The 24057-nt window shown below is 38.9% G+C and overlaps 1 protein-coding gene across 1 annotated transcript in view; it reads left to right on the forward strand.

Annotated features, from left to right (window-relative positions):
- OCA2 (OCA2 melanosomal transmembrane protein) overlaps positions 1-24057 on the forward strand; it is a 177834-nt gene that overhangs the window by 87631 nt on the left and 66146 nt on the right. Inside the window, exons 17-20 of the mRNA XM_027788838.2 lie at positions 1097-1205; positions 16068-16195; positions 20593-20652; positions 21202-21306. Of these exons, the coding sequence (XP_027644639.1) occupies positions 1097-1205; positions 16068-16195; positions 20593-20652; positions 21202-21306 (402 nt within the window). The remainder of the gene's footprint in view (positions 1-1096; positions 1206-16067; positions 16196-20592; positions 20653-21201; positions 21307-24057) is intronic.

Consider the following 24057-nt stretch of genomic DNA (forward strand, 5'->3'; position numbering starts at 1 on the left):
ATAACTGTGATGCGTGACGATGGAGTATAGTCCTGCTGATGTACTGAATACTGAATCCAATTTACTACACTGACTGTGACATGCCTGCTTTATTATCCAAGTAGGCATAAAACACTTGGATAAATCCTGTTCTCTTTGCTGTGCACACATTAACACTGCCTGAGTCTTTAAGCTGAAGCTGGGTCTGATAAAATATAAACTCCGTAGTGGGATTAATTTCACCTAAATTTAGTGGTCTAAATGTCACATCCTCTCCACTTCACCGGCATCACTAATGAATCCAAGCCTGTGTTTGTGAGCTCAAGTCCTTGACTGGGACATCAGTGTCCTATGTGTCACACCAAAACAGAACAAAATCAACAGGTTTTCTTATTAGGTTTTATAAATTTTTCAAGGCATTGCATAAAAGACAACCTTTTCACAGAACATAAACTTAACTTGTCCTTTACTAGAGCTTTAAACTATGAAAGGAGAGAAGGACTTAGGCTGGGAGAAGGTGATTCCCTGGGCTGGTGGGAGAAGTGACATCAGAGAAGAGAAACAGAGTCACAATGGAAAGCGCTGGGTGTCAGGGTGAGAGCATGAGGAGGTCAGCACAGGGATGCAGGAGTTGGGCACGGGGGTGTAGAAACTGCACAGAGATTATGGGCTTGGTGTGTCAATGAGAGTTGTACAGGAGGCATGAAAGACCTGACCTCTAGGCTAGTTTTTAGGTTTTCAAAGCATGTGTGCGAAAAAGGGTGATTTTGTCCAGAGTCATGAAACCACAGAGTGCCAAGAGTGCCCTTTGTAGTAGGAATGCATTTCAACCCTGCTTCTGCTGAAATGAAGTTGTGATGGGGGTAGCTGAACACAGCTGAATGTATGCAGCAGGTGCTAGCTGCTGGTATCTCTTAGATCACATCAGGCCACGTATTCATGGGTTTTATAGGTATGCACGAAATGCTTCAGATTCAGTAGTTCTGTCTTTTCTGCTGCAGAGGAATATACAGTACAGGAACAGAAGTTTGCACTTCACACATGCTTTTGTGAACTCTATGCATAATAGATAGCTCTTTCTTTAATAAATTACTGATTTTTTTCTCCCTATCTACAGCACAGAATAACAGACAAAATTCTTCTCATCAAATGCCTGACTGTGCTGGGATGTGTTATTCTTATGTTTTTTCTCAACTCCTTTGTTCCAGGCATCTACCTAGATCTTGGTAAGTTTCATAGTTTTGTTCTATCTAAGCAAAACAACCACCCTGGAAAAAAGTTTTATTTTTCTGAGTCTGGATCTTTTCAGAAAGCCCTTTTCCATATGCTTCTGGCCTCACAATTCCACCAGGTTAATCAGAATGGCAGCTTCTCAGAACAGGTTTTCAAAATGCTGTCACATCCTAGTCACCCCAGGAGTAATAACAGAGTGCTCATGACTTCATTTTTCTGACTTCCCAATACTAACGAGTTGGCTAAACATTACAGAATGACCAAATCTGGCATTGTTGCACTGTAGGCTTCAGTGAGTAACCAAGATGCATTATAGAGAACAGAAAATAATCACTCCATAGAAGAACAAAAAAATTGTCTGGCATCATTTCTTAAGTATTGGTAATTCTGTATAACTTCCAGTCTCCACTATTTTATCATCAGAATAAGTAATTTCCCAAGATAAAATCAGGTACACACTGTATATGTGTGACATGAAAGTAGCTGTGTGCATACTTTCTATGCATAGACCTATATGAGCAGGTTTTTATACAGCTAGTTATATATCTGTATGAGGGCAGGCTCTGCATATTCTGAAAAAAGAACCAAATTAAAGCTCACATTTAACTGAAGGACAGTCATAAAACCTACCTGTGCGCTGACCTATAGAAAGTTAAAAAATTCTTTTTGGCTGCTGAGCACTTGAAAGTTACGGAATTTCAGATTTACGTTTTTTTGTGCAATCTGAATTCCCCCACTGTGTACATCCATACCAGTGTCTGAAAGATGCAACATTCTTGAAGAGGAATAACTCATAATCAATAAATCATTGATTGAATCATCATATACACAGAAACTACATTGAAATCCATTTTGGTTATGCACAATACAGAGCCAGTTATAGCAGTACAATGATGATCAAGTTGTAAACAAGACCTTCCGTATCTGCTGCTCACACTTCTGGTGTATCAACTGGCTTAGGAAGGTACCAGCAGCAGAAGGCTGTTCTCTCTGCTGGGGACCTAGGGAAACACAGGTTGTGTATCACTGGCACCAGTGGGATGATGTGGGCTACTGTATCCAGAGTAGTGTGTTTTAATAGGTATAGCTTTGCTGCTAAATGCATTTGTTCCGGGGACTAATCCCCCCACCCTCAGACCTTAGAGGTGCAGGATGGCTTGTGTCCACACTGCCCAGACCTTGCCCCTTCAGCGCAGACTGGCCATGACTCCACAGCACAGCAACTGGCCCTGTGTTTCCTCTTGGCATTGTATATATGGGTCAATTAATTTTTAGGTTCACAGCCAGGGACATTTTGTAGCCTAGCAGAGCTGTGCTTGAAGATTATGAGGCTGGGGGCATATGTTGCGTTATCTGTTAAAAGTGATGGAGTTAAAGTGCATGAAGCCACCAGGGACGATGTTTAAGTAACCATACAGAGCAGAGAGACTCAAACCCAATCCAGGCTCACCCATGCTGCTGTTTGGGTGTGATCCGTAAAATTAATTGTCTCCAGGGCTGTACTTTGCTTTATCTTAAATGAAACAAGCTGGATTAAGTTAAGCAAGTCTGGGAGCAAAGCAACACTTACACAAGGAGAACTCTGGGGAACTAGGACCTTGCTGTGGACTTGGGCTGAGCAGTTACCTCGGCATTGATACACACAGGAAGACCTTGTGGGCATGCAGTGGAAGTCCTGGTGCCCTGGAGGTGTATGAGATTAGGAAAGGGCCCATGTTATACAGTATTTCTTCACCATGGCAGCCAGAGCTTTCTTTTTCCAGAGTACTTGTCATGGAAATGAGTGATTTCAGCCCATAAAGATTATTAGCTGTTAAGAAGTCAGAAGGTATACTGACATATGCTAACAGCAAAAGTGCTACATTACTGAGGTCTAGGAAGATGCAGAAAGTGAAGACATTAGAAGTCACAGTGGCTAAGAACATAAGGGAGGCATTCACATCAGCAATTTAAGAAATCAGTTGTCACCCTTTTCTGTCTCAGATAAGTGGGTACTGAACTATGTAGGATTTCTTGAATTAAACCCAACATCTATAAGTGTTTTTGAAAAGCCACAGACAATAAAGTCTACATAGCACGTTGCTCCTGGTAAGATACTCTTTCAAAACTGCAAAGCAGTTGGAGTCAATACTAGAAGAAACTTAATAACTGATGATTGTTTTGTCCTACTTTATGTCAGTAAAAGAAATGAAAACAAATGGCATGGTTAGCCATGCAGGTTTCTATTATTCACTAGCTGATCTTCAACTGCAACCTTGAAAGTAAGTACGGGCTCTGTGTGTTCTGTATAATTTTCCCTGTTCTGTATTCAGGCAAATCTGTCAGATTAATGAATAAAAGTTATTAAAGCATATACATAATTTCTATTAACAATGGAACATGCAAACTTCTACTGAAATCTCATTGGTGATTCTTGAATTCCACTATCTTGATGATAGCTGTCACTTATTTATCCTTACTGAAGTAGTGCCACTGTGAGTCTCAATGGATTTTAGTCCTTCGATGCATGGAAATGAATTTCATAAAATACAGTACATCTTGTACTTCAATGGTTTGGGTAAATTTGTTCAATATGTTTTTCTCATAAAAACGAAAGTAGATTGTAGTTCAGTGTTTAATTTTCTAGCAGAATGATGTTTTATACAGAGGCTGAATTGTTAGAAATCTAATAACTTTTAATTGCATTTGGTAGAGTGAATTAGAAAGATTATAGAATTCTTTATCAGTCCCCAGCCTTGATACAATTTTTCCATTATGAACTTAGAATCATTAATATAATTTGAGGGAACTGACATTTTAATTTAAATAATAAAATTTGCATACTTAGCTGCCTTTTAAAATGCAGAACACTTTCTTATTCAGTTTTCTTGTACCTGATCATCAGTTTATTTAGTTTAATTGTATGAAATAGCTGTGTTAATGAAAGATTAGTACTAAGGCTTTAAATAAACAGATATGGTAAACTTTAAGACATCTACAGTGCTTTCATTCAGCCCCGTGGGATTTTATTTTACTGATAAAGCACCTGAGAAGAGATGACAAAAGATGACAGCAAAGCCCCTTTGAGGATTGTACCTGGCTCCTATTTTTACTTTAGCTTTTAGGGAGGCATGTCTAGAACTTTGCACTATAATGAGATCCTCCAAAAGAGACAAAATATTTAAAAAGTAAAATGAAGCAAGATTTTATTGAAATTTAAACTAGATTTTATTTTTTTCCTGTCAGAGGATGCTCAAAGTGACTGGGTCAGAAAGAATACACAAAATCAATTTATAACCTACTTTCTTCTGCTTCTGTGGGGAAGGTTCTTCCTCTTTGGTTTGGTTTTGGTCAGTTCAAAGAGCTCCTGAGCTGCCATGAACATGAACTCCGTGCATTTTGTTCTGCTGTCTCTAAAGAGGGACCCCCTGCTCTGTGTCTCTGCTTTTGTTTGCCACTCACAGTGGTCTCTGCATGCAATGCAGGCACCTTGCTCCTTGCAGACCCCCTCTCCCTTGCTCCCTTCCACTTCTGGACACCTCTTTCCCAGGGCTAGGCTGAGTAGTTTCTGAGGCAGGGGAAGGTCCTCACCTCCTTTTAGAGGGTTGCAACAGAGTCTGCTGCTCTCATCTTCAGGAAACGAGGTGCAAACCCAAGAGCAAACAAAAGAGATATTGCCTGTTTCAGAGAAGAGGTACTGCCTCTGCAGACTGCTGGAAGCTGGGAAGATATGTCAGGAGAAATGCAATATTAATTCCCACATTATTGCCACTACTTTCCCTGTTGGAGATAGGACTCTTGCATAGGTAAACCTATGGTATTACCATCTATAGCTGTTCTCATGTTTCTTTGATTAATTAATTATTTATGCAAGAAGACAGGGAGAGATTTTTTGACTCACTGAATTCTTCCATAATTTAGGACTGCTATTTGCTCTAGCCACAACAGAAGGCAGAATTTCAAACCATAAAGCTTCAGGGAGCTATCTTGGCTTTTTTTTGCAGAGTGGTTATATCTTCACACTGTTGCCCATTCTGGTATCTTTGGTACTATGGATGTCTGTGATCCTTCAGACACCAATGTTTAAGCTAATTACCTTCAGCTGCCCTTGAAATAATCTCTGGAGGAGATCAATAGTCAGCAGAGGTGATCAAGAGCTGTGATCCCTCTGACCTACTTTAAAGGTCTAATTCAAGAAACGATTCACTTTACCCTATGTCACTTTTTATATGCCAGAGCAGGGGTCCTCAAACTATGGTGTGCAGGCCAGATACGGCCCCCCAGGGTCCTCAATCTGCCCCCGATATTTACAGAACCCCCCCACCCCTCACCCCCTGGCTGGGGGTTGGGGGGGAAACCAAGCAGCCGCAGATGACTGCCTGCCACTTCATCCGTGCGCCGGCCCCCTGGTTAAAAATTTTGAGGACCCCTGTGCCAGAGGGTGTCTTCTCAATCTCTACCAAGTTTTAGTCAGAGATACTTGAAAACAGAAAGCACAGCAGCTAGATGGACATTTGGATTGATATCTGATTATTTGGGGTTTTCACTTCTAACTAAAATAAACTTTGGTATTGTTAAAGAAAGCAGTGTTAGCAAAATCCCCAAACTTAGAAACTATTATGGTTTTATTCTTTTAATAACATGATCACTATGACCTTTCTGGGTAGTGGGACAAGTTCTATAAATCAGCACTCCACATAGCTTCTGTCAAGAAATGTTCTAGGTCTAAATTTTCCCTGTCATCCTTTCTTCAAAGCCAAAATCCCTCCATATTTACAGACAAAGTTTATCTTGTTTGATGAGCACTCATTTATGTAGTTAAATCTGATTTCTCTTGGAAAACTCTCTCGTCATCTGTATTCACTGTGGTTTAACTGGGGGCTTGGTCTGCAAATTCTTTTTGGTCTGCAGATACTTTTGAGGCTCTGAGCCTCTCTTTTTGCAATTTATCTTAACTAGTTGTATCTTGTGTTATTGAAACATTTTTAAAATGTGACTGAAATAGGGGAAAATAAGGAAATAATTGTTTTAATTTAATTTAAACTGACTTCTTTTTGTTTGGTAGCGACGTTGTGCAGAGCTCCTTTCCACTTTATTGCCAGAACATTAAAGGAGAAATGTGTTCAGTTGCTGTAGATACAAAAGACTCCTGTTGTATTGTCACGCCTTTGGATACCAGTTGTCGTATGTTCTGACTCATTCCCATAATTTACAGAAAAATTGTTGAAATTCACATGAGAAATTAAATACATTAATTGGAAAGGGCTTCAGCAGAACAAAACCACCAAATTATGTCTACAGAGAATGTTATGCAAATTATAGCAACATTTTTGTCTTAACTTGCAGAAAGGAGTGACTCCTAAAATTCAGGGAAGTGGACTGGGTCTAAGATTTCTCCCATATAATTTTGCTTGATTTTCATCCTGCTTTTTATTTAAGTGGAGATGGTACAATTTTCAGCTTACACTATATTTTACATAGGTGAACCAATAATTGATTTGGAACTGAATGGCACTTGTCTGGTGGCTTGCTTAGTGCTGGAGAAAGTGCTACACTGCCCTAGAGAGCTTCACTAAGCTGCTTAAATCTGCTATTGAATTACAGAATGTCACAAGTTCCATATCAGTATTTACTTGGCTTAGAAACACTGAAGTTCTCCATGACTGCAGCCTACTAAGATTGTAACAGCTAACTGAAGGTTAAGGTTTCTTTTCTGCAACACTTTCAATAAGGAACTCACTGCAGCAATGATTCTTCCTGAACAACTTTGAGACAGATCAGCAGGGTCAATATGTAGAACAGCTTACGCGAGAGTTAGCAGTGTTATAACCAATGACAGAAATCTTAAACTTAGAGATCTTTGACTGGATTATTTAATGCTATAAGCTAAAAAAGAACTGATGTTGCATAAGTCAAATAAATGTAGTCCATGTGGTTTTGTTCTCAACGTGCAGCCTAGGAAGCTGCCTAAGAACTGTAATAAGCTTTCCCCCCCAGCTTTTATCAGGGCCCTGGGACAGAGTATGTGTGTGCATTTGAACTTATGCTAAGGGGTTTCTTCAGAATGGTGAAAATGTTAAGCTTGAACAACTCCTCCCCAGCTCTGTGATAAAGATCCTGCCTCACAGTATGCAGCAGAACTTCTCAGGTCCAAAAGATTTATCAAAGGTCATGGAGAAGGAGCACACGGCTAAGAAAGGTGTGGGCATCCTGTTAGTCTGAAAGGGGTGTTAACATTGAAGCATCCATAAGGTTCTTATTTTTAAACTTTAAAATGTTATTCTGGAACTTTTTTCTCATCTGCTATTGGTGATAAATAGATTAAACTGTGTTATGCTACTCTTCCATATGATGCTAGAGTTGTACAAATCTGACACTGTTTACAAACAACAGTTATATGTGCAGAAACAAAACCAAACTTGACTTGAAAAAATTACATGTTTGTGCCCATATATATATAGAAAAAGATAATGTGTTCATATTTTGAAAATATTTGTTAATTTTGCAATAGTTAAAATTCATTATAGACCTACTCAGTGTTACCGAGGAGTTATTTTATAAAATGTTTGAAAAAAACAGGTGAATTTAATAAGCTGGTGTATAATTGCTTAGTGCTTAAGAAAATAGAAAATCCTGAGGAGACGGAAAGCTATTAGGCTATAAAAACTGCTGAATGACATAGATTTAAGAAAGCATAGGCTTAACGCCAAAAGCTATGTTAAGTTTAGCACATCTTATATTTCATATCTTCTGTCACTATATCCTCATTGTAAAAAGTAGACATTTGCTCTTTAATTTGTCACTGTATCTAACACTTATCTCCAGATTATCTATGGTCTGTGGTATTAATCAGTTTTAACTGAGGAGAGCTTGTAGGTATTGACCGCTAAGTAATGGCTCAAATGATACTGAATTATCAGCTGTATTTACAACTGTCACAACTGGAATATTCTTTTCCTTGTCTTTTTTTTTCCTCCCTGTATTTTTTATTTTAATTACTTCAGCTCTGCATTATACTCAATTTTATCCTACATGGTGTATTGTATGCATGTTGCATACCTGTTTCTTGTGCTTTTTTTTACTCCTAAAATGGGTTTTGTCCATCTTCCAAGTTTGCTCTATCATCTGTAACTAACTACTGTTGAGTTGCTGATAAACTTTAAGCCTTTAGTATCATCCCATGCATACCTTTTTAGCTGCAATTACTCATCCTGTGCACTCTTGTCTGTGGCAACTTCTTTCTTCTCTTACTGTTTTCCATTAAAGTTCCACTTACATGGAGCTGTGACACTGCTTTCTGTGACTAAAGTGGTTTCTTTAGTTCCTGACCTGATAATGGTAAACAGATCAACAAATTGTAGCACTTGAGAAGAGTGTCCACCCTAATGTAGTAAGATAGAGTAAGATTAGAGCCATGGGTTTAGGCCATCCTCTTTGAAAATCCTCAGCCCTTTCTGGAGACCCTTCCTGGTCCTTGCAGTTGTGCCTGCAAGGGCTGATCTGCAGCCCTTTTCCCCAGGGGGTATCAGCTACAGCTGTCAGTGGAGTCTGGCATATTTGTCCTCATTTAGTGCTCCTCACCTCCTTCTCTTGCTTCATTCATCTGCTGTTTTCTTTGTACTGGCTTACAATAGTATTGGTTTAAGTTGTTTAGTACTTCTACATTGAGGTCAATAAGAGCACTGCATGCAACTGATCTGCTGGCCTCTGTGTGTGTAGTATGGAGATTTGATTGCACCATGAAGATGCAAATTGTTGCTTTAAAATGAGAATGGACATAACTGTATTTAAGGGATTTAGTACATGTTTGATTCATAATGATGTTGAAAAAAATTCCGGTACAGTGTATATGATTATGAGTTAAAATAAATCTGAAAATTCAGCATTGACTCAGACACAGAAAGTCTGGTCCAGATCTTAGTTATTCCTCCTCCACAGCATAACTCTTTGCTCCTGAAAATAAGAGAAATCTGCTTTCGTGATCCTTGCAGTCTTTATTTCTTTTAGAATAGTTGTAAAAAAATTCTGCCCTTGAAATTGCACTGGCATCTTTACAAACATATCATTAAGCATGGAAAACATTCTCTGTCCTTGCAGCTGTCCATACACTTGATGAGAAAAAAACAAGAAGCAGGAACAGTTTTACCTACTAGTGCAGCTTTTGCACTTTATTGCTTCCTTCCAGAAAAGTTGACCTTTCCTCTATCTTGATATTTGCATTTTTTTCAAATTATTTTTGGTTCACAAGAGTCAATGAGGCTATGGCAATACAGTGTATTTGTTTGCAGTGACCTTTACTGAGATAACCGTAAATTTTTGAGACTTGTGGATTGGTGCAATATGCACAGCTATATAGCTGCCAATGGGTCTTTGCTTTAGATGCAGTGCCTAGCTATAGCAATCTCTAACCAGGGTTTCTTTCTTACAGTGTTCTATCTTGAATGCCAACCTATCTGATCTATGAAATTGCATTTGGAAAATGAATGAAGTTAGCTGTTGACATTGCAATACAACGGTGAATGTGATTCCTGCATTCTGACTTCATGGTATTACAGCTACGCAACAAAGTCTAGCCCATCCTGCCCTAATGCACATGTGCTCATTTGTGATTACAGAGCAGCTAGCCTTCTGCTTCCTTGTTCTATGCTACACTTGTGGTTTTTATTGTTGCAATTGCCTTCTGTCAGCATAAGTTTCTATTTCTCTTGTCTTGTGTGGAGTTATAGTTTCCACCAACTTTTTTCATATTCTTTTAATCTTCTTGTATTGTACCAACCATTCCCTGTTGCAGTACAAGTTGTCCTGGACTGTCACCATCACAATTCTCTCCCCAGTGAGTAGCCTTAAACTGTGGTGGTACAAATAGCTCAGAACAACAGAAAATTATTTCTATGAGGTTAAGTCTATGAAAAGAGACTGCTCAAAGCCCAGCAAGTTGCTTTGTAAGAGGGCAACTTTATAAAGATAATATAAAATGGTGCTTATTGATTGACAGCAAGTATTACTTCTAAACATTAAGCATGATTTCAGAATGTACATTTTCAGGGATGCCTGATAAAATAAAATAAAACATTACAGAAACAAAAATACAAGACATTTTCATTCACATTTGGAACTACCGATGAAACATATTCTATGAGTAGAGAAAGCACTACTGGAAATACTGGCATACATCATTAGGCTAAATTTTGAGGAGCTGTGGAGTTGAGACTTCTTCTGATTAATCTGTTGGAATTAAGCCCAGTGATGGGCTTTACTTCCTTTATATTCAAGAACATGCTGTGTAAATAATTATTTGAAGGTAAGCACCAAATATGTTTTAGCTGGTAAACCTGCGATGAACATTGTGGGCTAAAAGGGTTTCTGCAGTTCGGAAGAAGTTACTGTGGCCATTTTGACAAATAGACAATTGTTAAGAACACAGAAAAAGAATATAATACTTTTTTTCAGTGGCAAATACCTAGAAAATCGGTGTCCATCCCATTGTTTTCAGATAGGAGTATTATATTTTCATCTGGCAGAAGCTGGTTTAGATGATTTGAAAATACCCTCTGCTTATTTCTCAACCTCTATAAATACGTGACCTGGAATATTGTGTAGCATGAATCTTTCTTGCTGCTATTACACCTCCTTCTTACCCCCTTTTGTCCTACCCACTACTGCTGCCACAAACAGGTTGCTCTCTGCCCTCTGAAGCAGCCCTGTACATACCCAAAGGCTTGCCAGGACCCCTTTAATTTTCTTATCTTTGAGCTAAATATCCTGGATTCTTTAATTTTTTCCTCAAAAGCCAACTTTTCAGACTGTTGATTGTGCTTACTTCTCTGCCTTGGATTTCCCAATGGGTACACATCTTACTTCAAGTATATCTTCTTGGGGCTTCCCAGGGATGAAAAGAGCAGAGGTTGCTTCACAGGGTTTACCATTTATAGTCCTAGTTCTGTATTTCAGTGGGCCATTAGGTTCAGTTGTGATCTGCTGTATTTCTTGAGTCTTTTCTGCAGGACTGTTAGGTACCCAGTTGCTTCTCGCCCCAGATTTGTGCAGTTTTAACTCTTCCTACCTAAATGTAGCACCCTGTGCCTGTCTGTCTTAAAGCAGCATGCTGTTTTGCCCAGGCCAGCATTGACATCGTCCAGTGTTATCCTGGCTTTGTTTTTCAGTGCAAATGTCTCAAGTGCCATTTCAGTTTCCAAAAGAGTGAAATTTCTGTGTACTGTCACTGTTCATAAATACATTATTTCAAATTCTGTGCATGTAAAGTGAACATGCAGTGTTTACATGTTCACATTGTTGAGAGGAAACATTATATTTTTCAGCTGGTAGTAGGTCAGACAAAATTACTTTCCTAAGGAATACATTTTTTTTTTTTTTAATGAAAATTTGAAAGGTCTACAGATTACACAGCAATTTTTTCTTTCATTTCTTTCTCTTTCACCTACTTTCTTCCCACATATTGTAGACTTCTATTTGATTCTATTAGATTGTTTTTGATTTTCAAGTCCTTCTGCTTGATTATTTCAAAATAAGTTGGGGTTTTTTTTGAGTAGGATTGCAATTGGATTCTGCTTATTGTGAGCTATTTGTTGTTCCGAAGGTGGTTTTCCTACTGACTAAAGCATATTGACAAGCAATGCACTCACACTATTTCTACTGTACTTTTCTTCTAGCCCTAAGCAGAAGACATTGGATTTTTTTCTATGAAGAATGCATTGTAAATTTGCAACATGCGTTTTATAATAAAATTTCATTTTATTTTTCCTAAAATAAATAGAAATTGTCACTGTCTTCAACCGGTACCGTATTAGTGCAGAAATGGAATTTAGATTCAGTTTCTCTCCAAGTTATTTTTCCAGAACGTCTGTTGTGAAACAGGGGCATTGTTTCACTGTTAAAGTCAGTAAAGGAAGTGGTCTGAGGAACTGTAAATGGGCTTTGCTTTCACTATAGTAATGAGAAGTTATTTTTTGAAGTGATTTCTATTTCTTTTCCTCCTGGCTCTCTTTTGTGGCCCAGTAAGCTAGAAAATAAATAAAATAGCAGAGGAGTTGCTCTTTAATGTGTTTTAGTACTTTCAATTCTTCAAAAAGAAAGGAATGCTTCAGATAGAATTCAGGGAAAATGCAAAGCTACCCAAATATACAAACCACCATCATGAACATACTTAGAAAGGTCTTGGAAAAGTCTTAGAAAACCTGCCCACTTCGAAAGGCAGGCTGCCACTAACTTTGTAGTTAATGACAAGGAATTCAGCAGAGAGCAGTTACTCAAGCAGTTGTGGCATACACGAGCTACTGTGGCCTTCAGGCTTCAGAGGAGGACTTTATTCTCATCCAGCTGTGGGGCGTTTGAAGTCAAGCCGTGATACTAAAGGGCATTGCGACTGGATATCTTGCATGAAGTGCCCCAAATTCCTCAAGTGACTTCCTCCTCCCTCTTCTCTTCTCTTCTCTTCTCTTCTCTTCTCTGTGCTCCCTCTGAGTGATGGGTAACTGTATCTCCAGTTTGCAGGCACAGCAAGGAAAGCCAATACACTCTGAGTAGACCATGTGTGTAGACTGAAATAAGCTCTTGTGCAGCCAGAACTGGCAGCTGACACATTTGAGCCTCCAGAGAGCTGTGCTTAATGGGGCACTGCAGGAGGACTCCTCCTTTGCCTCTCCATATGCCCAGGGAACAATATTGTAAGCCTGGGCACTGTCCCTCCGTGCAAAGCTGGATGTGGGGAGCTAATGCACGCTGATAACACTCATAGTACTAAAGAATGCCTGGCTCTGTCCACCTCTTGTGCAATTCAATTATATTTCATTAGCTTTAGCAAATACTTGTTATCTCCATATAGCATGCTCAAGTTGATTTGTTTTCATTGGAGGCAGGAGGGTGGAAATAAAGCCAAGATATTATCACAGGTTGTTCTAGAACTATTGAGAAATCACTGTTCTTCACTTTGGTATACTTACATACAAAACGTATGTGGCAAAGTGTAATGTTACTTACATTTGTACAAAACAGCAGTAAAATTCTGCTACTAGGCTCCTGATCTGCACACAATTGCGTACCCTTGCAATATTGCTCTAACAGGAATTGCTATCATCTTTATTTAAGGTAAAGTTGAGCCCACTGTTCTTTATTGGGATTTGGAGAACAGCCAAGATGACAGTCAGAAGAAAATTAGGCAGTGCATTTCCATAACCCTTTTCTTTGTGTTCTGACCAAATAACTATTTAATTTGCATGGACAGATTTGCTTTGTTTTTGGAAAGACAGTAAATCAACTGTGCCAGCAAAAAGGCTTGGTAGACAGGAACTGATAGTTCTCTCCTCACTTTCTTTTGCTCCTGTGGGAACTCAGGGAGCACTCCTGTCCCTGTGGTTTTTAACTGTTTTTGCAAAGTCTATACACATACAGAGTCTGGTACACAAAAGAAAATTCATATGTTTTCAGTTTATGCCAGAATCCAGCCTTCATCCTAAGAGGTACAGAGTATTGCCACTCTTAGATCTGTCCTGGAGTCTCTTTCCAGTGGGTGGTAAAATGCCATTCTTCACAAGAAAATTTGGGGCTAACTATTCCCACCCTGCTCTCTTTTGTGGTGGTGTTTTTTTTTTTTTTTTTGCTTTCCTTCTCCCTTGCAGTATGATGCTTATGCATGAGCTATTTTTGACCATGCACTCTGATTAGATCACTGTGACAAAAGCAGGGAACAGACTTGCTTAGCTTGCAACATGGCAGTGTTTCTGTCTTTGGAAGTGAGCAGAGCTGGCTGTGAGACGTGGGTTTTGGATCCATTGAGGCACTGAGATCAGATTTTACTCAAAATTTGTATTGGGAACAATGTAGGAGCTGAAGCTACAACTTCTGGGACACAGAATTCCTTTGTTTTTCAGCTCTCTGCTTCACTTTGGCTTTGTTTCCACCTGTATGGTGGTTATTTCTGCTGACAAGCCACTAGGTTTCCTAGTCATTCCTACCTGCTCTCTTACAAGGATTTCCCTGCATCTCCCTGTAGATTAGGTTGGCACCAGGCTAAAGAAAAGTTTCTTGCAAACTGCTTATCAAGGAAAGAGCAAAACTAGGGTCATCAGCAATTGTGGAAGCTTTTCAGAAGGATCATGGGGGGAGAGCTGGGGAACAAAGAAGTTGTTTGTAGTGCTGGAAAAAGTGGTTTCAGCAAAGCAGAAAGGACAGAAGTCAGGTTAGGAACATCAAGAGTAGAGATGAGCTGGGGAGAAGATGGCACCTGGAGATGCTTGAAAGAACAGAAATAGGTCATCAGCTGAAGAGTTGACGTTACTGAGAGCATTTTGGTTTTGGAGCCAAACAGTGCAAGACATATGATTTCACTGCTGCGCAAATTCCGCAGCAGTAAATAAATGCACTCAAAGCATGAAAGCTGGAGCTAGTGTCAAGCTGGCTGGTTTAGCTCCCCTTACAAAGCACACCAGCTGGAGTAACTCACTGAGTTGCAAGATTTTCAGCAGATGTTCCTTACTGATCACTGTTAACATGAAATATTCTCATTTAAAGAGTGCAGTATGTCACTGAAAGCTCCTAAAATATACTTGACAGAACAAAATGTGTTGTTCAATTAGGGGTTACTTATGTGACACTCTACAGGATTTTTCAGAGAAAATAGTTAATGTTTACAGATTAGTGAACAGTAAGAACCATTGGTGCCTTTATTTTTTTTATATTTAAGTAGGATTTAAATGGAATATCTGTTAATTTTAAACTGTTGGATATTTCTGAATCTCTGTCTTCTTTTAACTTAATGGAAAAACACATGCATAAGCTGGAAGTTGAATGACCTAAAATTTTATGAATCAATCTTGTGTCTCTGAATTTTCTTACAACTGTTGAAGGTTTTTGGAAAGGGCTCATTTTACTCATCTATCTACTTTGTAGCAGGGGCCTATTCTTTCTGAGTCACAGTTGGTATTTGATTATAGGTTTGTGGCTTAGAAGTTGTTTGCCATCAAAGATTGTTATTTGTCTTTCTTCCTTGCTTTTTCTGCAAATCCGTGAATCCATCACATCCTGGCTGTGTATATATGAAATAAGATGAGGTGTATAAAATAGCGACAAAATAGAAAAAACTTGAAAAAGTGGAAGGCTTTATTTCCGTGCTATTAAAAAAGCCACTTAAATTATGTACCTTAGTTTTTCGTACTGAAAAAAAAAATCATCTATTATCTAGGAAAAAAATAGAGAAGGTAGGAAGAGGAGCATCATTCTGAGCCAAACCCCACCCAAACCTGTTTTGTTTCATATCTGAAATCCCATTCTGTTGTTTAAGATAAATATGCCAGAGGAATCAAACAGCTCCAGCAAGCATTTTAACTGGGAAAGCAAGCCTTACTCAGACAGGAGATTCACTAATTACATTCTCTGGCTGATTGTGCATTTGACTTGCAATCAGTTTCCTAAGTATGTGCCTTAAAACACACCAGGATATATAGAGGGATCCTGTCCAGAAAGAGCTTGTTTTGCTGTTTAAAGTCAGTCCCTCTTCTGTTTTGAAGAGATTTTCCTTTCCTCTGTTCATCTCCTAGAGCAGGCAGCCGGTGAGTCCTTAAGGCCCTGGGGCTGCAGGACCCTCCAGCCTACCTCCTAAACACCTAAAGGCTTCTCTGTGATTCAAACCATTGATTACTGGGAGTAACCCAAATGTGCCTTATTTGCCTTTTTTCCTTTTCTGTTTAATTTTAATTTGAAGGCAGAGACCATTAATTCTGTGGTATCTGTGAACTTTCCCTGTTACAGTCAGAGAAAAAGTGTGGCAAAAATCTTTGGAAATGGCAGTGCTGGAACTTTTATGATGGTGGCGCATCACAAGTCTGTGAATTGTAAAGTGCTGTTCTCTCTTTCTCATGCAGGCTGGATTGCCATGTTGGGAGCCATTTGGCTGCTAGTGTTAGCAGACATCCATGATTTTGAGATGATACTGAACAGAGTTGAGTGGGCAACCCTCCTTTTTTTTGCAGCACTCTTTGTTCTCATGGAGGTAAGATTCTCTGATTTCTAAAGCCTGAAGAGTTACAACTGACTTCAAATACAAATTATGTTCCTGGGAAGAGGCGTCCTGCAGATTCAGTCTTGCTGGAATATTGTAGATCAAGTGTAGTTGTGGTAGTACAGAAAGAAATTGCAGAATGGTGGAAGCTGGCTGGACCTCTTTGATATTTAGTTTTTCAATGTAAGATTGGTCTCTTGCTCCTTGTGCTGCATTTGCTGAATATGTCTGATACAACCATTTTCGTATGAGTGGAATTTTAGTTTCCAGGTTTGGTAGTGGTCTATGTGTGCAGATAGTTGATATGTAATTATGTGTTTGTTTTGCAGTTATTTAGAAAAATGATAGGAGAAATAAAAGAACAAGAATAAACCAGAGTTGAAAAATGTTCCTAATGCTGTCTGCTACATGCTGGCTACCAAATGGCCTAAGAGGTTACATGGGAGTATGTTTTGAAAGGATAATATCACTGAATTTCAGTTTTCATTTGTCATTTGAAAAGTTTCAGTACCTGAAATGTCTGATATCCTGCTGTATAGTTTCTTTGTGTTTGTCTGCTTGACTATTAGGAACAGTCCAGCTGTGTTTGTGTCCCATGGCATTTACTGTTTGATGTTTTTGTATAGCCGGAGAGGATTTATTTTTAACCCTAACGTTTGATGATTCCTTGTATGAATACTCACATTTACTTGTCAATTAGTTTTCTAGAATGATAAATATTTTTCAGCTGTTAATTGTTGGGTTTAAATGATGTAAAAATATTGTAGAAATATGACTGACAAGCCCCAAGTGACCGCTGGCACTGCCATGGCTAGTGAATTGTCTGAGTGAGCAGCCTGGGGAAAGCCTGTAATAACAAATTTGCTAACACAGCCTCCTTCTTCCCCCTCCATCTTAGTAATTGCAAAGAGCCCAAGAATTTGTAAATTGGGATCTATTAAAATAAAAATCACCAACAGTAAAAGGGACAAAATCTGAAGCAAATACAAACAGCAAATTGCCAAACTGGAAGTCAAAATCTGGTAACCTCTGAGAAGATAAATGGAAACTCTGATTATCATTAGGAGGCTTGTTTGTGAACTACTAGATCTAAAATTCATCAGGAAATGTTGATTTATTGTACACCCATTAGTACAGGCAATTTTTAGCTCTCTATGTTACGAGGTTCTATATGTCCTTGCATTTTCTAGCTCTTACAGGGAACCCTTTTGAACCCATGTTTATTTTGTCTGCTGCTGCTGTAATAGTTTATTAGTTGCATTCCCTGATGTGTTTATTGTTTTAGCTTGGATTGAATGGTTTTGATTTGAGTGCTGCGTGACTGCACAATAACATAGTAAAACACACAGGAAGTTATTTGCCATTTACTGCCAGACTTTGGATACGAGTTGTAATTCACTGAACTTCATTTTTATGGTTTCTTGGGTCACCAGTGAATAGTTTGCTAATGAAAGAATATTTTTCCTGGCTCTCTAGAATAACAGCAGTTTAAGGTCATCAAAAAACCTTGTAAAGATAATCACAAAAAAAGTGAGAGACATTAAATTCTTCCCCATAAATGAATAAGAGAGATGTTCTAAATATCATCACAGCTAATTTTGATCTGAATCTATTACCCTTTGGATTAACAGGAGATGACAGTCCTTGCCAAGGCTTTTTTCTTTCCTTTAGGTTAACAATGCCAAGAAGAAACAAGTCAAAACAAAGATATGCATTGAAGTAAAAGAAATCTTTCCATGTTCTAGGCATTCAGCAGTTGTCAGCTCATATTCTTCACCCTTGGTGATCCTTCATCTTGGATGGTTCCCAGTCTGAAGCTATTTACTACTGCTAAAAATGTTTCCTTTCCTATTACAAGGCACATTTAAAAGCCTGTGTGGGATTTCAGCTACAAGTAATTTTGGAAAATGTGATTTGAATTCCAGAGCCAAGGGGGAACTCCTGGAGGTTCTGCCTTTGGATGCTCATTAGTCCAGTCTGGTAGATCTTTTGCAGTGAAAAAATTGGAAATCTTTTGGACCTCTCTTGTTTTCTGTTGTGTTCTTTGAGTAATTTGTCTTTACGGTTTTTTAGTCCTAATTCACAAGTTGCTGTTACAGGCTACAAAATCTTTCTGCTTCTTCTGTCTCTGTGACATAAGTTTCTGTCTCTCAGGGATACAGTATTTTGTTCACTCTTACAGTCAAAATTGAAATTTTACCTTAATCCCTTTAGGCAGAGTTTATTTACAACAGCCATAATGACATAGTGTCCATAAGAGGGTTTCATGCACATTTTTGTGCATAAATTCAACTTTGACCTAAAACTGCACGTGATTTTTTCTGCAGTAAAACTCTATTTTGAGCTGTCAGACAGGAGCTAGTATGCTTGAAGAGACCAATTAGTACAGTTATACTTATTCCTCTTAGAAGACACAGGAAGATCCAGGAAACTCTCTGCAGTTTACACCCAGGGGAGGCTGGTGACAGGGTGTTAACTGATGACTTTCACTTAGGTGCTTGCAGGCAGTTGGCCTGGATATTGTAGAGACATCCTAAAGTTGGTTATGTGATTAGTACTGTCATCATCTCTAAGGTGATGGGCTACGTAGAGACTGCCTGTCTTGCAGGAGCAAGGGAGCAATGTGCATGTCCTTCACTCCCTTCCCTCCTTCCCAGACACCTCTTTTGTAGTTCCATGTCTGGATTTCAGAACAAATTTTTAGTGTTACTGAAAAGTAATATGTTCTGTTAATAGATAATTAAGTAATAAGGCATCGATGTTAACTGAGTGTAACTCTGGGCTCTAACTGCTGACAACTATGTGTTAAAAAAGTTTATTTCTGAGGTGTGAACACAAAGCAGTTGCAGAAAAAGATGTACCTTTCATTAAGAATATTGTGTTTACACACATTTAAAAAGTCACTGTCATAACCTTTGAGTTGCTAAAGCAACACAGATAGCTTAGAACAAAAATGGTAAGTTAAAATTACCAACAAGAATTAATTTCTTAGGAAACTTTCTCCTAGGAAGTTAAACTAATGAAAAAGTGTTGGGTTTTGTTTTGTTTTGTTGTTGTTATTCTTTTAATGGAAGGAGTATCTGTATTTAAAAGTCTCATTACTTGCTTCCTGCTTGCCTTGTCATTAAATGTAGATATACCTTTTCTTGTGCAATACATTGTTAAAAGGAAATATAGTTTCCGGGCCAAATTTATTATGTGGTGATACCCAAACCACAAACGTTCAGCTGCTGCCTGAATGAGCTGCAGGTACAGGAATAGCTGGTCTGAATGACAGCATCTTTGTCACTCTGACATTACCGTGTGTTGCACCACACCACTTGGTGCCTATTAGGACCTTTGTCCATCTCTGTCATGGAATTTGGCAGTGTGTGAGTTCAATGGTTTTTTTCCCACTGATGTCTTGGAAAGGCTCTGCCTGACTGCCAGGTGTGTGGCTTATATTTCTGCAGCTCTGTGTGGGAATGGAGTCAGTAAGTGAGGCATCGCAGCTGAATGATTCTTTGTCATGGCAGAAAAAAAAGAAAGAATGCCAACCAGCTTGGTCCAGGCTGAGCCAAAAATGATGTGATTTTCTGCCCCGAAAAATTGAAAAGTCACAAAACAGATATATCTTATTCAACCTGAAAACAGTACTTTGTTCTGGACGCTTGTAAGAGAAGAAAGCAAAACCAAAGTGAATTAAAGGCTAGCCCTCAGGAGTTAAAATCATGCCTTTACCTTGTGGTTTGAGGAAATCATTCTTCTGGGGTGTGAAGGTCAGCTTGTGTTCTGTCTGCCCAAGGAGAGATCAGAGCCATCACCACTAGGCTGGAGTTTTCCTATGTCTTTTCATCCATGGTAGTAACCACAGTTGTATGGGATGCTATCTAAGTATCCTGTACAAATGGAATGGCTCTCACAGGGAGGACAGAGCACTCTGGTCCAGGCTGTTCCTGGGTCCAGTGCTTACCGGGCTTGCCTCCTCAGTTCAGGTGCCTGACTTGGGCATTGGAGAGCTAGTTTTCCTGCCTTTCAGGTGCTGCTGCCTCTATGCCAGCTTCCATTCACCCAAGATGTTTGGTCTGATTTTAGCAGATGGGTACTGTTAGTTTTTTATGGGTCTGAGAAAGCTGTTTAACAGAAACACATATTTTGTTTTCCTATTTCTTCATCTGAGACTGAGCACAAGACTGTTTCCATCCAACTTTTTAAACACATGATATACTTTATCTATATTGTGTTTTGGGGGAAGTTGGATTAATAGACAACAGTTGTGTTCAGGTATTCAGAAAACACGTATCCACTGAAGAATGCCATTTTAAACCTCAGCCTACCAGTCACTCCTGTACAACCAACCCACTTCTGCAAATACAGCTACCAATTTCTGCCATGTCTTTTTCTTTTAGGCTTTGGCTCATCTGCACTTAATAGACTATATAGGAGAGCAGACAGCTTTGTTAATAAAGGTATGCTTAAAATATTTACAGGTAAGGAAAATAGTTTTACTCCAGTAGAATAATGAATAAGACTTTCATTTTGATTTAGTATTAATGACTGCATGCCTGCATCAGCAATATCAAGAAAATGTGTCATACTTTGTCATGGGTTATCTTTAATATGTAGGTATCTGTCCACACCCAGAATAAACATAGCCATAAATGCAAAAGGGAAGCCTTTTCTGTAGTCTAAAAAACCCCAAAAATACAAAGATGTAAAAAGCATAAACAGTGAAAGGTGAAAATTCATAGTTGCACGATATATTTCTTGCATGAAATCTGAATATTAGAAATATCAGTCTTTATATTTCTATTTGTTCAAATTTTCTTGGAAAAAGAACAGTAATTGTGTTATTAAATGTTAGGCTGTTTTCTTTAAGATGTTTTCCTATCTCAAAGCCTAAAGGAATAATAAATACTGATAAATTAAATCTGTGAAGATTGTGCAATTATGCCACGGGGGAGGACAGAACAACACTGATCTCATCAAAATTTTAATTTGATCTCTCTCAATTCCAGGTGGTTCCTGAGGACCAGCGCTTGGCAGTGGCCATCGTTTTAGTGCTCTGGGTGTCTGCTTTGGCCTCCTCTGTGATTGACAATATCCCCTTCACAGCTACAATGGTAGGGTCTGTGCAGCACTTGCACGTCCTCCTCCTGGTGCTGGCAAGGCAGCTGAGCTTGCTGATTACGATTTGGGGTTTTTTTGATCTCTGCTTTGTTGTAGTTTAGTTTATCCCCTGAGATGAAATCAGTATTGCAAGCTTATTCATGATGTTTAGGCATCTAGCTGGCCATTGGTGCTAGCAGCCACAGTTAGCTGTGGAACTAGAGACACTGGTTTGGCTGCATTTTTACACTTTCTGTCTACATCCACATCCATAGCTGAAAAGTAAAATTCTCTTTTTGATGGAAACTGTCACTATCCATCTGCTGCTATCAATGTTTTCCCTCTACATGCTGTGTAGTTACACTAATGCTTTGTTAACACCTGAACCATTTATTGCTGCCTTACTTATGTAATTAGTTTAAAAACCAGCAAATAATGTTAAGCGTAACAAATGTTTATCAGCAGCTGAGTTTGAATATTAGAAAAGCAGCAAATTATAACAAATCAATGCATGCTCAGATAGGTTTATTCAATCAAGTTCTCTGTTTAAAGTTCAATAATCCCTTCATTATTCTGTAGGAATGATTCACTGTTACAGCTTGTTCTTAGCTAAATATAATTTTTCTGTGCCTTTTTCTTCCATTGTTATTGGATGGTCATGTCCACCCTTAGCCTGTGTCAAGGTTTAAGACACTTCTTACAGGGCATGTGACAGATTGGACAGATTTGTGACTGCTCTATCATATGTTAATACAGTATTTTGGTTTGATTGACATGGTGTTCATTGTGGAATTATATTGATGTAAGAACAACAGAGTGCAATAAACATGGAAGGAGAGATTGGTTCAGGATGAGTCACCTCCCAGCAAACACTTGAGGACTATTTGCCTCATATCCAGCTAGTCTATGAAAACTAGCTTGAGGTAATACTGAAAAGGACTTGCACGCACATCAACCAAAGGGGCTTTTACAGGTTTTGAAACAAACCTTCTTTTACAAAAGTATGTTTTGGGAAATGGGACTGAAATGCAGGAATCCTTTGGGATGCCTGAAGACCACTTCTTTTGTATCTTTGAGGAAGAGAAATACAGATGGACAGGAAAGGATCCTTGACAACATTTTAGACATGTAAAATACATATCTTTTTCATTCTGCTCTGGGCTGAACCTAAGAGACTGCTGCAATTTTTTTATTATTTTTTTTTCTTTTAAAATAGGCAGAGTGTGGAGGCAGGAAGAAAGAAAAATGCAGGTGTATTCTCACCTCTGCAAAAGCAGTCATTAGCTGAGGTGTTAAGATATTAATTGTTATGTGGCAGACTAAAGTCAGGACCTAGCATCATCTAGCTCAGTGAATGAACTTGCACTTTGATCTTTGTCATTCTACATTAGAAACCTACAGAAAATTCCTAAGGAACTAAGTCCCAGGTTCTTATGTAAGGTTGTATAAACTTTCATTCAAAATTCTTTTTCTTTGGCGCTTGGTTCCTACTGTTAAAACAAGCTATATTTGGTTTTGGAAGGCTATTTATCACTATATATGTTAAAGCTATAAACTTCCAATGAGGAATATTGCATATATTGAACACAGCTCTTTTGTAGAATGATTTTTCACTTACTGGGGACTGAGTATGTGTGTGTAATAAACACACAGTGCAATGTGTATAGATCTCCTTTTATTTATTGACTTGGTATTTACAGAATCAAATTGTAATTATTAATAACAGATAACCATCCATACAGCAAATTCATTTATTCAGCCACATAGTTCACTCACACATTCATACAGTTACCCAGTGGGAGCAAAAGCTTGGAGGTCAACCACAGCTGTGTACTCAGAAGCAGAGGATCATACTGACATGCTTCCATATATGAGTTTGGTTTCATATGCCCTAATGATACAGGAGTATGGGGCACCTGCTATGATGTAGCCACGAATGATACTGTCCTTTTCTGGCAAAAGGTTCCAGCTTCACAGCTGAGCCTGTGCTCATAGTAATGGAAGACACATATATTGAGTCCCTTCAGGGCTCCATAAATCTCCTTCAGTGGTGAACAAATGTCTGCATGACAATGGGGCAGTCTCTCTTGTGTTTTTTTGTAGTCATAGCCTTGATGGACCATGTACTGGGTAGGGATGTGGGTCCCATCAAGTTCTTCCCATTTTCTGAATCCAGTGATACAAAAAATCTGGATGGTTTCATAGATCTGACTGAGAAAAGAGTGTTTGGAGGATGGTGTCAGACCTCTGCCAATAGAGGATTTGCTCACCCCAAGGCAGTTAGCCACTAACCAGTAGGAGTTAGGGGAAACCAGTCCACAGCACTTTGACTTGTACATGGATAGGGATTCCTGAAATACTATGCAGAGATGATGAAAAGCTTGGTGGCAGCTCACAGTCAAGGACATCAATAGTGTCTCTTCTGCATTTAAAAGGTGAGTATACCATGATTTTTGTCCCATATTCCAGACATGAGACAGTACCATTAGCCCAAGCATTTCTGGTTGTGAGCCCCCAGATGACTGTGGGCAAAACTACTGTGATGGTAAGGGTATCTAGAAAGTCATACTGCTCTGTTCCTTCAGGGGTGGGCAGGCTCAAGAAGACAGTCATCAGTTCGTTCATGGGATGTCCCCAGCACTGCCTCTGTGTTGCTGGAAAAGGTCTTTCATTCATCCCCTACATCACTATGCAGTGTGCGCTGTCCAGACTTGGCGCGGAGGGGTGGGGTGGGCTACACACACTCGGTGTAGTAACTCAGAAAT

This window comes from Falco peregrinus, chromosome 4 (assembly GCF_023634155.1).
Source record: "Falco peregrinus isolate bFalPer1 chromosome 4, bFalPer1.pri, whole genome shotgun sequence".
In the NCBI taxonomy this organism is placed as follows: Eukaryota; Metazoa; Chordata; class Aves; order Falconiformes; family Falconidae; genus Falco; species Falco peregrinus.